This window comes from Oncorhynchus masou, chromosome 5 (genome assembly GCF_036934945.1).
Source record: "Oncorhynchus masou masou isolate Uvic2021 chromosome 5, UVic_Omas_1.1, whole genome shotgun sequence".
Lineage (NCBI taxonomy): Eukaryota > Metazoa > Chordata > Actinopteri > Salmoniformes > Salmonidae > Oncorhynchus > Oncorhynchus masou.
The window spans coordinates 74,534,198-74,551,741 of record NC_088216.1 but is presented as its reverse complement, the minus strand read 5'-3'; the positions used below and the strand labels follow the sequence as shown (position 1 = coordinate 74,551,741).

Below are 17,544 nucleotides of genomic sequence, written 5' to 3'. Positions count from 1 at the left end.
GGTGTGTCCTGCGCCAAATTGGTGCGCAAAAGTCAGCTGCAAGTATTTTTCCACAGAATTCAGAGGAGAATGTAAACGATATATCAATGAAGAGATATGTGAAAAAACACCTATTGATTCCAAACAACGTTTGCCATGTTTCGGTCGATATTATGGAGTTAATAAAAAGTTTGAAGGTGAGTTTTCGAAATGTGATGTACAAAACGATTTCTCCTACACACAGACGCTTTCAGGAAAAACTGCGCATTTGGTATGTAACTGAGAGTCTCCTCATTGAAAACATCCGAAGCTCTTCAAAGGTAAATGATTTTATTTATTTGGTTATCTGGTTTTTGTGAAAATGTTGCGTGCTAAATGCTAGTAAGCTAGCTTAGCATACTCTTACACAAATTAGTCAATTGCTATGGTTCAAAAGCATATTTTGAAAATCTGAGATGACAGTGTTGTTAAGAAAAGGCTAAGCTTGAGAGCAGGCGCATTATTTTCATTTTATTTGCGATTTTCAAAATCGTTAACGGCTTATGCTAATGAGCCTGAGGCTTTAGTCATGATCCCGGATCCGGGATGGGGAGTTTCAACAGGTTAAAGTGGCTAGTGATACATGTATTACATAAAGATGCAGTAGATGATATAGAGTACAGTATATACATATACATAAGAGATGAGTAATGTAGGGTATGTAAACATTATATTAAGTAGCATTGTTTCAAGTGGCTAGTGATATATTTTACATAAATGTCCATCAATTCCCATTATTAAAGTGGCTGGAGTTGAGTCAGTGTGTTGGCAGCAGCCACTCAATGTTAGTGGTGGCTGTTTAATAATAGTCTGATGGCCTTGAGATAGAAGCTGTTTTTCAGTCTCTCGGTCCCTGCTTTAATGCACCTGTACTGACCTCGCTTTCTGAATGATAGCGAGGTGAACAGGCAGTGGCTCGGGTGGTTGTTGTCCTTGATGATCTTTATGGTCTTCCTGTGACATCGGGTGGTGTAGGTGTCCTGGAGTGCAGGTAGTTTCCCCCCGGTGATGCGTTGTGCAGACCTCACTACCCTCTGGAGAGCCTTACGGTTGTGGGCGGAGCAGTTGCCGTACCAGGCGGTGATACAGCCCGACAAGATGCTCTCGATTGGGCATCTGTAGAAGTTTGTGAGTGCTTTTGGTGATTAGCCAAATTTCTTCAGCCTCCTGAGGTTGAAGAGGCGCTGTTGCGCCTTCTTCACGATGCTGTCTGTGTGGGTGGACCAATTCAGTTTGTCCGTGATATGTACGCGGAGGAACTTAAAACTTACGACCCTCTCCACTACTGTCCCATCGATGTGGATAGGGGGGTGCTCCCTCTGCTGTTTCCTGAAGTCCACAATCATCTCCTTTGTTTTGTTGACGTTGAGTGTGAGGTTATTTTCCTGACACCACACTCCGAGGGCCCTCACCTCCTCACTGTAGGCCATCTCGTCGTTGTTGGTAATCAAGCCTACCATTGTAGTGTCGTCCGCAGACTTGATGATTGAGTTGTAGGCGTGCATGGCCACGCAGCAGTTGTGGGTGAACAGGGAGTACAGGAGACGGCTCAGAACGCACCCTTATGGGGCCCCAGTGTTGAGGATCAGCGGGGTGGAGATGTTGTTACCTACCCTCACCACCTGGGGGGCGGCCCGTCAGGAAGTCCAGTACCCAGTTGCACAGGGCGGGGTCGAGACCCAGGGTCTCGAGCTTGATGACGAGTTTGGAGGGTACTATGGTGTTAAATGCTGAGCTGTAGTCGATGAACAGCATTCTCAAATAGGTATTCCTCTTGTCCAGATGGGTTAGGGCAGTATGCAGTGTGGTTGAGATTGCATCGTCTGTGGACCTATTTGGGCGGTAAAGCTAATTGGATTGGGTCTCGGTGTCAGGTAGGCTGGAGGTGATATGGTCCTTGACTAGTCTCTCAAAGCACTTCATGATGACGGAAGTGAGTGCTACGGGGCGGTAGTCGTTTAGCTCACTTAACTTAGCAGTCTTGGGAACAGGGACAATGGTGGCCCTCTTGAAGCATGTGGGAACAGCAGACTAGGATAAGGATTGATTGAATATGTCCGTAAACACACCAGCCAGCTGGTCTGCGCATGCTCTGAGGGCACGGCTGGGGATGCCGTCTGGGCCTGCAGCATTGCGAGGGTTAACACGTTTAAATGTTTTACTCACGTCGGCTGCAGTGAATGAGAGTCCGCAGGTTGTGGTTGCGGGCCGTGTCAGTGGCACTGTATTGTCCTCAAAGCAGGCAAATAAGTTATTTCGTTTGCCTGGGAGCAAGACATCCTGGCCCGAGACGGGGCTGGTTTTCTTTTTGTAATCCGTGATTGACTGTAGACCCTGCCACATACCTCTTGTGTCTGAGCCGTTGAATTGTGACTCTACTTTGTCTCTATACTGATGCTTAGCTTGTTTGATTGCCAAGCGGAGGGAATAGCTACACTGTTTGCATTCGGTCATGTTTCCGGTCACCTTGCCCTGGTTAACTTCTTGAAACTCCCCATCCCGGATCCGTGATCGTGACTAAAGCCTCAGGCTCATTAGCATAACGTTAACGATTTCTGAAAATCGCAAATAAAATGAAAATAATGCGCCTACTCTCAAGCTTAGCCTTTTCTTAACAACACTGTCATCTCAGATTTTCAAAATATGCTTTTGAACCATAGCAATTGACTAATTTGTGTAAGAGTATGCTATCAGCATTTTGAGTAGCATTTAGCGTTTTCACAAAAACCAGATAACCAAATAAATAAAATCATTTACCTTTGAAGAGCTTTGTTTTCAATGAGGAGACTGTTTTGCGCAGTTTTTCCTGAAAGCGTCTGTGTGTAGGAGAAATCGTTCCGTTTTGTACATCATATTTGGCTACCGAAACCAACCGAAAATTCAGTCACCTACAACGTCAAACTTTTTCTGAATTAACTCCATAATATCGACTGGCAAACCAATCCTCAAGGTGTTTTTTCACATATCTCTTCATTGATATATCGTTCGTCCTGCATTCTCCTCTGAATTCTGTGGAAAAATGCAGCTTGTTTCGAGGACACCGGGCGGACACCTGGTAAATGTGGTCTCTTATGGTCAATCTTCCAATGATATGCCTACAAATACGTCACAATGCTGTTGAAACGACAGAAAGGGCAGACTTACTCCTCTCGCATTCACAGCCATATAAGGAACAATGGAAAACAGAGCCTCAAAAATCCTGCTCATTTCCTGGATGCCGTCTCATCTTGGTTTTGCCTGAAGCTCACTTTCTAGGGCACGCACAGAAAATATCTTTGCAGTTCTGGAAACGTCAGAGTGTTTTCTTTCCAAAGCTACCAATTATATGCATAGTCGAGCATCTTTTTGTGCCAAAATATTGCGCTTAAAACGGGCACGTCTTTTTATCCAAAAATGATATAGCGCCCCTAGAGTTTCAAGAGGTTAAAAGCAGTGGTTCGCGCTTTCAGTTTCACGTGAATGCTGCCATCAATCCGTCAGTTTCTGGTTTGGGAATGTTTTAATCGTTGCTATGGGAACGACATCATCAATGCACTTTCTAATGAACTCGCTCACCGAATCAGAATATTCGTCAACGTTGTTGTTTGACGCAATGCGGAACATATCCCAGTCCACGTGACCGAAGCAGTCTTGAAGCGTGGAATCAGATTGGTCGGACCAGCGTTGAACAGACCTGAGCTTCTTGTTTTAGTTTCTGTCTGTAGGCAGGGAGCAACAAAATGGAGTCGTGGTCAGATTTTCCGAAAGGAGGGCGGGGGAGGGCCTTATATGCGTCACGGAAGTTAGAATAGCATTCATCCAAGGTTTTACCAGCCCTGGTTGCACAATCGATATGCTGATACAATTTAGGGAGTCTTGTTTTTAGATTAGACTTGTTAAAATCCCCATCTACAATGAATGCAGACTCAGGATATGTGGTTTCCAGTTTGCAAAGAGTCAAATAAAGTTTGTTCAGGGCCATCGATGTGTCTGCTTGGGGGGAATATATACGGCTGTGATTATAATCGAAGAGAATTCCCTTGGTAGATAATGCGGTCGATATTTGATTGTGAGGAATTCTAAATCAGGTGAACAGAAGGACTTGAGTTCCTGTATGTTGTTGTGATCACACCACGTTAATCATAAGGCATACGCCCCCGCCCCTCTTCTTACCAGAAAGATGTTTGTTTCTGTCGGAGCGAAGCGTGAAGAAACCAGCTGGCTGCACCGATTCCGTTGTCACACCCTGACCGTAGATTGCTTTGTATGTTTCTATTTTTAGTTTGGTCAGAGTTTGATGTGGGTGGGTATTCTATGTTGTATGTCTAGGTGTTGTATTTCTATGTTTAGGTCTGGTATGGTTCCCAATCAGCACCAGCTGGTTATCATTGTCTCCGATTGAGAACCATACTTAGGCAGCCTGTTTTCCCACTATGGGTGTGGGTAGTTGTTTTCTGTCTTTGTGTGTCTGCACCAGACAGAACTGTTTCGTTTGTTCCGCTTTGTTGTTTTTTTGTTCTAGTGTTCAGTTTCTTTATTAAATTTACCATGAACATGTACCATGCTGCACCTTGGTCCTCTTCACCTTCTTCCACCTACGACAACCGTTACAGTTCTGGGAACTTTCACAGAACCAATCATTTTAGTTTGCTGGGAACATTTGAGTGAATGTGAAGAGAACATTCCAAAGATATTTTATTAGAAAAAAAATGTCAAACCCTAATTTCAATTTAATGGGAATCTTAGCTAATGTTCTGGGAATGTTCCCAGTTTGCTGGGTCAACATATTCTATGCCTCACACATACTGTATTTTCCATACCGTGAAAAGTAACATGGGAGGGTTCCACCTATTGACAATGCATCCTGACAAGATTTTATCCTGCACAATACAACCTGGGACAGACACGAGCAAACTTGTGACCTGCACATTTTTCTTTTTAATTACCTGTGTCAAAAGCACACCAGGTGGTCTGCGCTGAATACCATTTACAAAGTAAAAGCATGACAATTTACTTTTCAAGTTCAAAAAGTCCCAGGACTCCACTAGAATACAGATCTAGAGATATTGTAATATCATTTCCTCTATGACTAGCACAATATTTTGATAGATTGTGTTTATGACATTAAGGGCACTGGTCCAGGTTTAATAATCCACATTTGCCTTTGTTTCCAGCAATTCCCTATCAGAACATTAAAATACCATACAGTATGTGAGTTCAGGTAGGCGTCAGCGCTACAGCAAACAAACAGTATATCTCAACTATCTATCTACTTGTAACAAGCTCATAGTCACACAAAGGGAAACAAACAAGGACCGACAAACCAGCAGGGAAGAACAGGGGAACATGGCAACACCCATCCATTCAAGCCTAATAGAGCCACTGCTATTGAATTAATCATCCCATGGAAACATATACTGTACCAGTGTCACGGTGGTGCAAAATACCAAATCAATCAACAACAAAACTCTCCGTTCCAAACATATCCATACACTACAAGCAGGACATTAAATCAAAATGATCAGTTACTGTAGCTCAGTGGATATCTGTGTTAGAAACCATGAAAGAGGAAAAACATAGTCTATCGCTATCTCACAGTTCTACCAGGATTCAAATTGTCAGTTTAACAGGGGATGACAAAACAGTAGAATAGAAAAACACATATTTTATTAATAAAACTTGATGCGTTTCAGGATTTCAGCCTTGATCCGTCAGCTTGGGAGACAGCATCATGTACGTAGGTACACAGTGTAGCTGAAGGGCACCAGCAGAGTAACCACTATGCAAATGCAGGATACTTTGTTTGACAAGCAACAACACCTCTTTGTGTATATGTAAACCATGACGAGTCGTACCTGACACTGTGCACACAGTCCTGCTGCCAGAGTCGTGCCACCAAAGTGGTGTAGCAGCTGTGTCACCGAATGGGTGACCCCTGTCTGGATCAGCACTGTCTGACTGACCCCTGACGCCACCCAGCCACACCCCTCACCCCCACACACACACAGCTCTCCTGTCACTGTTAGCAGGAGGCTGGCTTAACACTTTTGCCCAGAAAAGCGTGGATATATGTCAGCAGACAGTGGCTGGTATGGTCGCCCACACCCTCCCACAGAGGGCGAAAAGTGCTTGATTAGCACCCAGACTCTGCACAGCGAGTGGCATGTCGGGTAACTCCAAGTACTGGCCAAACCAATTTTACTTTCAGTCCTCACATTGGTTTGTTTGTGCAGATGTCTAAAGTGTGATTAAACCAGGAGTTATGTGTCTGGGAGATGACTGGAATGAGTGGGAACCTTTACTGAATATAGGCCTACAGGAATCTACATCGGATGCAGGTACTGTAGGTAAACAGACAGATATGATACTTCATATATTTCCCCAGATGCACTTTCAACCCAAAGCTGGAGATGAATGTTAACAGTCAGAGAGATTCTGTAACAGTGAGGAATAGAATCAATATGACCAGAGAAATAATATCAAGTTACAAAGCCTGACCAGGTAAACATACAATAATCATAGCCAGGGGTGTCTGGCATTAGCTCTTTATCAATACTACAACAACCGTTCCTCCAGGGTACCATACCTGAACAAATCCTACAACAACCGTTCCTCCAGGGTACCATACCTGAACAAATCCTACAACAACCGTTCCTCCAGGGTACCATACCTGAACAAATCCTACAACAACCCCAGTGCTTAGGAAAATCAACCCCTCCACAGAGAGAGCGATCAGACAATAAAGAGAGAGATTGTTACATTACCTGTGGCTCTCTCGAAGAGCCTCGCTGCCCTTCCTCCAGGAGATCACGCCCCAGGGGGACATCTTGGGCCGGCACTCGATCAGCACGTCTCCTCCCTCCTTCACCATGGTGGGGCTCCTCAGCTGGTTCTGGGAGAAATCTGGGGCAACAGCTGAAACAAGACATGCATGTTAAAAACCCTTTGCTGCCTTTTTACTTTCCTATATCTAACTTTCAACATGCATTACATGAGCGCAAAGCCATGAGTTTATCACATGAACTGAACTAGGAAAACCTCAGGGCCTTAGTATAGTGGGCTCAGAGTCGTTTCTGGTGATGTCGCGTTGTCCCCCCAAAAATATATATATACAGCAAGGGAAAATGACACTTCCGATTGGCAAGGCCTAGAGATAGTCATTGGGAGTATTTCAATTGCATTTCCTTGACTCCTCATGTCCTCTCTCCTTGCCAACTTCTTAAAACCAATTGGAGGAGAAGGTCAGAAGGGAGGGACCTCTGTCTTTATCAGCCAACAGATTTCAACCATGTACACCTCAACATTCCTGTACTTCATATACAGTATAACCACGTACAGGTGAGGTGAGGAGAGAGGACATGAGGAGCCAAGCAAATGCAAGTGAGATTCTCTAGCCATAGCTAGAGGAGGTCTCAGCCAGGGTAGAAAAGGATAAAAGAGATAAATAACCTCTCCACTCCAGCATGTAAGGAATAGACTGAGAGTCAAAGGCAGATACTGAAAAGGCACAAAACTAAAATAATAACGAAATTGAATGTTATCTGTATAACCCCTAAATGGTTTAATAACAGTAGCTAAGCATGGATAAATCATGGATATTTTAAACACATCCTCACATGACTGCTGTGTACTTCAAAGTGAGGCATGTACTGTGTGTGATGTTGAGCAGAAATGTCAGGGAAGGTAGGAGAGTGCTACACTGCACTTGTTAATTAACGGAATCATTTTCTCTGCAAAGAAAAACAAAGAAAAAATGTCATGTCCTTCAGTTTTTCAGCTCAATTTAGTTCTATCATGATCATTTCCTTTTCACTCCTGGATCATCCCTCACTGTGCTTTTATAAAGCACTTCAATTAGTGCATTTCTGCCAGGGTCTGTCAATTACATTTTTTACCTCCTCCAAGATCAATTTAACCTGGGCTCATTGGCTGTGTTGGATCTAATTCCAATCAATGACAAAACAATGTTCAAGCGTGATGGGAGATGGGTTGGGGAGTGAGCTGGAGGCCAGCCCTGACAGGACTGACAGGGCAGATTGGTGGGACTGGGGAGCACAGTGGCATGGTCATACATCAATAGCACTCCAGTGCATTCATCCTGTAATTTATGGTTTTTAATTAGGGGGAAATCACAGAGATGCTGGAGGTCACACGACAGTGGTAGGGAACAGAAAACAAATGTTGCAAATAACACTAAAACAAGCACATGACAAACAAACGTGCATACTGTACTACACTCTTAGGAAAAAAAGGTGCTACCATCATATGTCCCCACAGGAGAACCCTTTGAAGTACCCTTTTTGGTTGCCAGGTAGAACCCTTTCTTGAACCATTGGAACCAAAAAGGGTTCAACCTGGAACCAAAAAGGGTTCTCCTATGGAGACAGCCGAAGAACTCCTTTGGAGTGTACATAAAACATATTTAGTCAGGCAGGCAGGCACACCAACACACATCCAGCCTTGTATTGCCTTACCAATGACTCTGAGCTCTGCATTGGAGTATACTTCCCCATGTTTGTTTCCAGCCACACATTGATACATTCCAATGTCGGACAGCGTCAGCCGGCTGATTGACAACGCTCCATTGGCAACTTGTATGCGCTCCTATGAACAGAGAGACAGAGACATGCCCTTTGATATACCTTATTCCGATTGCTAATTTGCATAAAAGCATGCAGCCAATGTGCCAGTGAATTATAGTGTGGCAGTGATGGACGTGGCAATGAATCTAGGTTTTCATCACTAATGGAGGGAAAGGGCAGGGTGGAAGGAGGCAGGCTACCAGAAAATGACCCTAATCAATCTGCATGTTTATGAGAGTGATATAAAACCATTCCCAATGTATATCACTGGCTTCACCACAGGGCCAGTTTCCCCTTCAGCACAAGGACTGGATATGAGGAATAGGAATATCTTAACATCAGAGCTATACAGTATTGTGAAAATTGGTTTCCTGATAGGTATTCCCTATACATACTAAGTACTGTACGCTGTTATGTACACTTCAGATCACACACTGTCCTGGGCCACCGTTGAATAGTAGATTCCTGCCCCCGTGGTGAAGATATACTTCTGTTGTGACTAGCCCATCAAAATAGACAGGCTTATTGGCCCAGATGGGCTTAATGCACTCAAACCCAGACACTTAGCAACTTTATCTTCAAGGTAGGTTTACATTCATGAACTTAAGTACAAATATATATCTTTATTACCAGAACGGCATTAAACCGACAACAGTTTTTAGGGAAGGAATTTTGGCAGAGCACTTTGTGACATTTCTACAGAGTTCTGCCTTCTGCCCTTCATCTCCCCTGTTTTCCAGAGGCTCACCCTTAATGTCATTAGAGCACATTTCCATAGGGGTGTCGACTCGGCTCAGCTTAGGTTTGGCACAGCCGTGACTCCAGGCAGTCTGACGGGATTAAGGTACTGTCATATGAAAAGAGGAGCTGTCCTCATTGAAACATCAGTAGCTAAGCCCGTGTTTGAGCAGGTTGCGTTCTGAATTTCCATAATACTCAGTGGCTCATAGCTAGTCGGATGCACCATGGTAAATGTGCCTGTTGGCAAGAGCGGCAGAATGGTGGTGGCGTATATCAGTCAGTGCGTAGAAATCACTCTGTTTACGGGCTGCTATTAATTAAGCATGACGTTCCTCTTACATCAGCAGTTTTCCATGCCGGGACCTTGGGGGACCATCTGCATGCCTTATGCTGAATGGAAGTGATTGGCAATGTTATTGCCAACGCAACCAGGTTTCTTCATTTTATATAGGACAGTATAAACAACAAGCCACTTGTTTCGATTAATGTCACAAACAAATTAATGTAATGGTTGTTTTTGAGATACCTTGATTTTCTTGTTTTTGATTATTGTCCCTCTCGGCAGGTATGAGAAATGCATTAACATTATTGACAGTATCTATCATAACTATTCATAGTCTACTGTGTACACATGCACTTTAGCTCCGGACAAACTTGTGAAGTTATTTGCAAAAATTAAGGTAATATCATAAGCCATTGCAGTCAGCTCCTATGTCCAAATGAGCAGAACAAGCAGAAAAGGTCCATATTGATTTACTGTAATGAATCACACCAAATGGTATATCTTCCCCTTTCCTGCCCTCCCTCCATGAATGACCTTTAGTTATCAGATTGATGAAGCTGCACTGGTTGCTGGTGACATTTAAAACAATGTAACACTTCTGCTTGATTAATCTAATTATCCAAGTGCATTACTAATCCTCCCATTTATGTCCATATTAAGGAAATCCTAGTCCATGAGAATGAACACATCGATGTGTCTCACCTTTTATAACAGATACACTCAGAGGCATCAGATACACTCAGAGGCATCAGATACAGATGGTCCCCAAATCTGTCCAGTTGAACTGGAAGTGTTAGAATTATATGTTACACTCTTTAGAAAAAAAGGTGCTATCTAGAACCTTAAAGTGTTCTTCGGCTGTCCCCATAGGAGAACCCTTTGAAGAACCCTTTTCAGTTCAAATCAAATCAATTTTTATTTGTCACATACACATGGTTAGCAGATGTTAATGCGAGTGTAGCGAAATGCTTGTGCTTCTAGTTCCGACAATGCAGTAATAACCAACGAGTAATCTAGCTAACAATTCCAAAACTACTACCTTATACACACAAGTGTAAAGGGATAAAGAATATGTACATAAAGATATATGAATGAGTGATGGTACTGACCGGCATAGGCAAGATGCAGTAGATGGTATCGAGTACAGTATATACATATGAGATGAGTATGTAAACAAAGTGGCATAGTTTAAAGTGGCTAGTGATACATGTATTACATAAAGATGCAGTAGATGATATAGAGTACAGTATATACGTATACATATGAGATAAATAATGTAGGGTATGTAAACATTATATTAAGTAGCATTGTTTAAAGTGGCTAGTGATATATTTTACATGAATTCCCATCAATTCCCATTATTAAAGTGGCTGGAGTTGAGTCAATGTGTTGGAAGCAGCCACTCAATGTTAGTGGTGGCTGTTTAACAGTCTGAGATAGAAGCTGTTTTTCAGTCTCTCGGTCCCAGCTTTGATGCACCTGTACTGACCTCACCTTCTGGATGATAGCGGGGTGAACAGGCAGTGGCTTGGGTGGTTGTTGTCCTTGATGATCTTTATGGCCTTCCTGTGACATCGGGTGGTGTAGGTGTCCTGGAGGGCAGGTAGTTTGCCCCCGGTGATGCGTTGTGCAGACCTCACTACCCTCTGGAGATCCTTACGGTTGTGGGCGGAGCAGTTGCCGTACCAGGCGGTGATACAGCCCGACAGGATGCTCTCGATTGTGCATCTGTAGAAGTTTGTGAGTGCTTTTGGTGATTAGCCAAATTTCTTCAGCCGCCTGAGGTTGAAGAGGTGCTGCTGCGCCTTCTTCACGATGCTGTCTGTGTGGGTGGACCAATTCAGTTTGACTGTGATGTGTATGCCGAGGAACTTAAAACTTACGACCCTCTCCACTGCTGTTCCATCGATGTGGATAGGGGGTGTTCCCTCTGCTGTTTCCTGAAGTCCACAATAATCTCCTTAGTTTTGTTGACGTTGAGTGTGAGGTTATTTTCCTGACACCACACTCTGAGGGCCCTCACCTCCTCCCTGTAGGCCATCTCGTCGTTGTTGGTAATCAAGCCTACCACTGTTGTGTTGTCCGCAAACTTGATGATTGAGTTGGAGGTGTACGTGGCCACACAGTCGTGGGTGAACAGGGAGTACAGGGGAGGGCTCAGAACGCACCCTTCTGGGGCCCCAGTGTTGAGGATCAGCGGGGTGGAGATGTTGTTACCTACCCTCACCACCTGGGGGCTGCCCGTCAGGAAGTCCAGTGCCCAGTTGCACAGGGCGGGGTCGAGACCCAGTGTCTCGAGCTTAATTATGAGTTTGGAGGGTACTATGGTGTTAAATGCTGAGCTGTAGTCGATGAACAGCATTTTCACATAGGTATTCCTCTTGTCCAGATGGGTTAGGGCAGTGTGCAGTGTGATTGAGATTGCATCGTCTGTGGACCTATTTGGGCGGTAAGCAAATTGGAGTGGGTCTAGGGTGTCAGGTAGGGTGGAGGTGATATGGACCTTGACTAGTCTCTCAAAGCACTTCATGATGACGGAAGTGAGTGCTACGGGGCGGTAGTAGTTTAGCTCAGTTACCTTAGCTTTCTTGGGAACAGGAACAATGGTGGCCCTCTTGAAGCATGTGGGAACAGCAGACTGGGATAGGGATTGATTGAATATGTCCGTAAACACACCAGCCAGCTGGTCTGCGCATGCTCTGAGGGCGCGGCTGGGGATGCCGTCTGGGCCTGCAGTCTTGCGAGGGTTAACACGATTAAATGTTTTACTCACCTCGGCTGCAGTGAAGGAGAGTCTGCATGTTTTGGTTGCGGGCCGTGTCAGTGACACTGTATTTTCCTCAAAGCAGGCAAAAAAGTTATTTAGTCTGCCTGGGAGCAAGACATCCTTGTCCGTGACTAGGCTGGTTTTCTTTTTGTAATCCGTGATTGACTGTAGACCCTGCCACATACCTCTTGTGTTTGAGCCGTTGAATTGCGATTCTACTTTGTCTCTATACTGACGCTTAGCTTGTTTGATTGTCTTGCGGAGGGAATAGCTACACTGTTTGTATTCGGTCATTTTTCCGGTCACCTTGCCCTGATTAAAAGCAGTGGTTCGCGCTTTCAGTTTCACGTGAATGCTGCCATCAATCCATGGTTTCTGGTTTGGGAATGTTTTAATCGTTGCTATGGGAACGACATCTTCAACGCACGCTCACCGAATCAGCGTATTCGTCAATGTTGTTGTTTGACGCAATACGAAACATATCCCAGTCCACGTGATGGAAGCAGTCTTGGAGCGTGGAATCAGATTGGTCGGACCAGCGTTGAACAGACCTCAGCGTGGGAGCTTCTTGTTTTAGCTTCTGTCTGTAGGCAGGGAGCAACAGAATGGAGTCGTGGTCAGCTTTTCCGAAAGGAGGGCGGGGGAGGGCCTTATATGCATCGCGGAAGTTAGAATAGCAATGATCCAAAGTTTTACACCAGCCCTGGTTGAGCAATCGATATGCTGATACAATTTAGGGAGTCTTGTTTTCAGATTAGCCTTGTTAAAATCCCCAGCTACAATGAATGCAGCCTCAGGATATGTGGATTCCAGTTTGCAAAGAGTCAAATAAAGTTTGTTCAGAGCCATCGATGTGTCTACTTGGGTGGGAATATATACGGCTGTGATTATAATCGAAGAGAATTCCCTTGGTAGATAATGCGGTCGACATTTGATTGTGAGGAATTCTAAATCAGGTGAACAGAAGGACTTGAGTTCCTGTATGTTGTTGTGACCACACCACGTCTCGTTAACCATAAAGCATATGCAGGTTGAACCCCTTTGGTTCCAGGTAGAATCCTTTAGGGTTCCATGTCGAACCCTTTCTACAGAGGGTTGAACATTGTACACAAAAGGGTTCTCCTATGGGGACAGCCAAAGAACCCTATTGTAACCCTTTTTTCTAAAAGTGTATGGAAATAAAAAACAACTTTGAGTAAAATATTATCTCAAACAGATGGGGGTAAATTTGATCTAATCCTTTCTTTCAACAAGCGATAGAACAATGCAAACCATTTCAGTAGACCTTGTAAAGGTTTTTAATAAAATGTGATGCAATGACTAGACAGATTGTTAATTATGCACAGCTGAAGGCAACCCTAATCGGGCTTTATGGGCAAAGGAGAGAGACAGAGCCTGCTGCTGCTGTTTGGAGCACTGCCTCTGGTAACAATAAAACAGGCCTGCGTCTCACATTTCTCCTGCATATATAACATCGACGGAATGATCGATACCCTCTGTTTTGTTTGTGACCATTTTGCATAATGAAGAAAATTTACATAAAGTCTGTTTATTTTTTCGTCCAAGCTGTGCCTGAGTGCTCACCATCAATCTCCAGCAAATATACTGGCCACGTACTGTAGCACAGGGGACCTGTCGCGCTCTCATTCAGGTATATTGAATCGTATTTCCACAAAGCCGTAATAGATACTTCACTCTGACCCTGCACTTTTATAAGCTGAACAAATAACCTTGCAGTATCAGTCTACACTGTACAGTATCTACTGTAGGTGTTCAGCTCTCATTATTGTGTTCATTATGGGTAATCTGAGAGAGGCACGTGGCTATAGTACAGTAGGTATAGGATGCACAATAGTCAATGTGTTTTTATAAAATGGGTTGTTTGGATCCTGGATGCTGATTGGTTGATAGCAGGGAGTTGTACCATCACAATGCCTGTCGTGGAAATTCTTACACAGGGACACTCGAAGTTTAAATAAATCATTGTTTACTTGTCAGCGAGCTGGATAGGTTCCAACCAACTCAATGCACCATAGTACACATGTCAATCAGGAGCTCTGCTTGGGCAGACCCAGCAGTTGTCTTATATACGGCTATACACAAACAAGTTATATTTGCATGATTTAGCATAATTAATTAATCATTACCGTTTTGTTTCATTCATGTGACCAACCAATACTGTTTCATAATGTGACAGACAAACACCTCACGAGGCTTCTCCTCTCTAAGCTGAGACCTTGAAATTGAGATATCTTTCATTTGTTCTCAAAACATGGTTTGGCTGGGCGTATTGCCAAATTGTAGCTACTGATAAGAGGAGGATTTGTTCAGTCAACCACCTCCATGAGCACAGCAATTGGTTTATAGAACAGCACATGAATATAAGACAGAAATCAGTTATAAGAAAGCACAAACATAAAAATGTCCCTTACATGCCCATGAACCATTAGATTAGATTAGATTAGATCCATTAGATTTATCAATGTGCATCCACTGTCAAACAGACCAGCCAGTCAATTTACTGTATAAACTTAATCTCCCCTGGGAAAAAAAAAACGTCTAGACATATTTCCCCAAGCTACTAGCCTGCATTTGGTTTGTTAAAGTGAGGGTTAATATAAACTGTGTGCCTATCCAATCTTTTTTTTTGCGGTCTCCACTGTGCCATGCATTTGCACGTGGCGATACTGACAGCTTCTCTGATCCAGGCAAATTAATTTATCAGGATCATTATAATGGATATATCCAAAGAATTGGCTATAGAAACAAAGGTAAAACAAACAAAAATGCACATAGTTTGCTGTCATTTCAGCTGCTTAATGTGATTGTGTGACAGTTTTAGTTGGCTAGCTAGCAAAGGAGAAGAAACGTTAGCTTAGCTATCCTCAATAGCTATAGTATTTAGTCAACAATCAGTTGGTTGTTGCCTATTTATACATTATTTATTAAATAATTATTTATTGAAGTTCTTGTCTCTCGTCATCATTGAACCTCTGCTAGGTAGCTACATGCCAATAACTTGTTTACATGGGAATGAAAAGAATGAACAACTAGGTCAGAACATGAGAATAGAATTAACAACTAGCCTGTTTTGTTAGCGTCTTCAGAACCTCAGCACTAACAACTGACTTTTGCTCTGACTATATCATCTGGTGGAAAGACGAAATAAAACAAATTGACTCATTAAAATAATGTTTTTAATGAAAACATGTTGTTACTATAATTTTTTTAATAAAATAATATATATATATATATATATATATATAAAAACAATAAAACAATTGAACCTCCTTGGGCCTAAGAAAGAACCGCCCTTAGTCGGGAGCTATCACACAATAATCCCCGGGTTCTCATGCCTTATTGCTTAAATAACTGGCTAGCTACAGTCGATCTAGGATGCACAAAAGTCTGTGTGTTTATAAGGGGCTCTTCTCCTTTTTCTCCATTGGTGGTACAGGAGTAATGACTTCACTCTGAGAAGAGAGATTTTACTAGAAGATTACGACGCTCTAAGACCAGCATAAAATTGTAGACACTTAACAAACCAGAGCCAAGCAGACACTTCCAGGATAATCAAAATCCTGTTAGATAAGTGTTCTTCTGGGGAACTGAACAGTTTAAAGCCATGCACTAAAGGAATAAAGGTGATATCTAGCCAAATTGTGTTTAGATCTTTTCCTTTTTACAACGAAGTAAACCATGGACCCATATACTAGGAAAGCAGGCTGAACAAGCCAAGTGGGTGCACACTGCTTTTGCAAGGTTTATAACAGTAATTTAAGTTCATAAAACTATCTGCAGTGAAATTAGAATGGTGTCTGTTGTGCATGATGCCTTGCTATCTGAACACACTAACGTTGCATCCGCCTGAATCAGCACAAATTCTGAGCATCTATACATTAGGTAAAGAGATAAATCAAACTCGATAAAAACAATGGAAGTGCCATGGAAACACGTGGGGGAAAGATGCCGTGGGGGAAACACCCCGAATCTCCTCATTGCCCCCCAGCAAAAAAAATATGCTTACATTTACGCTATTGTTTCAATGTTTATTTCACACTATGTTGAGGTAAAAGTCGGAGTATAATGCTTGTATAGATGTCAACTCCAATACATGTTCATGTCATTGTCACCTACACACTGCATTACAGTTAAAAATGACTTTCTGTATGCCAGCTATACTACCAGCATATTCGAACGGGTGTTAGCATTTAGCAGTCACTTCTTCTATACCTGAAAAGGGACAAATTCTAAATGTTATGCATTGGATTTTAGCAACCACACTGTGGGCCTGTTACAATATTTCAATCATGATGGATTTGATGAATATCCACTTTGTTAGAGCAGATTTGTTGAATGTGCACCAATCCAGCATCCTTCTTCTATCCCCCACTGTCTGTATTCCGTTGACCTCTTTAATGCATCTATACTGTACACTTCACTCCATATAGGTCTCACCTCCAGTGACTCCAGGTTCTCTCCGTTCTTCATCCACCTATAGGAGGGCTTGGGCTTCCCGGTGGCCTTGCATTCCCACACCAGAGAGTCGTCAATGGGCTTCTGCACATCCTCAGGTTTCTCTATCAGATGTGGAGGGGCTGCATGGTCCAAAAAACATTGTGGTGAATTAGAACATACTCACACAGATAATATATCTTACAGGTAGACTATACTCCTTATATTTCTAAAATAATGTACAGGATTTTGAAATTATATAATATATATAATTATACTGATCTTATACTAAGATAACTTTGCGTTATCTATTTCAGTAGCACATACAGATGTAGGATCTTAATTTGAGCCAGTTTTCTACAGCAGGAAAATAATCCTGAAGCAACTGGAATTCTGAATTATTATGTGGATTATAATTATAGACATGTTTGTAGGTCTTGATACATTTTTCAAGTCTGAAATTTCAAAGTGGAAATTACAAATTACAGAAGCCTTTTTAAATCTCAAATACACAACACATTATAAATTTCCTGCTGTGCAGGAAAGTTCTCCTACAACAGTGATCAAATGAAGATCCTACATCTGTATAATGAACCTAACACTTGGATAGTAATGCACCATTTACTCCATCTGCTGTATTTTTAGGTTCCTCTACTTACGTCCAAGCATAAGCTCAATTTGCATTGCATTGACCTTATGCTTAAACAAAGTACAACCTA

General features: G+C 42.7%; 1 protein-coding gene across 1 annotated transcript in view; it reads right to left on the bottom strand.

Moving 5' to 3' along the window:
- The window catches only part of LOC135540235 (contactin-4-like), a 221,377-nt gene that overhangs the window by 64,284 nt on the left and 139,549 nt on the right, over positions 1 to 17,544 (bottom strand). The window contains exons 8-10 of the mRNA XM_064966751.1: positions 16,829 to 16,968; positions 8,472 to 8,601; positions 6,762 to 6,912 (exon numbers count right to left, since the gene is read on the bottom strand). Coding sequence (XP_064822823.1) covers positions 6,762 to 6,912; positions 8,472 to 8,601; positions 16,829 to 16,968 — 421 coding nt within the window. The remainder of the gene's footprint in view (positions 1 to 6,761; positions 6,913 to 8,471; positions 8,602 to 16,828; positions 16,969 to 17,544) is intronic.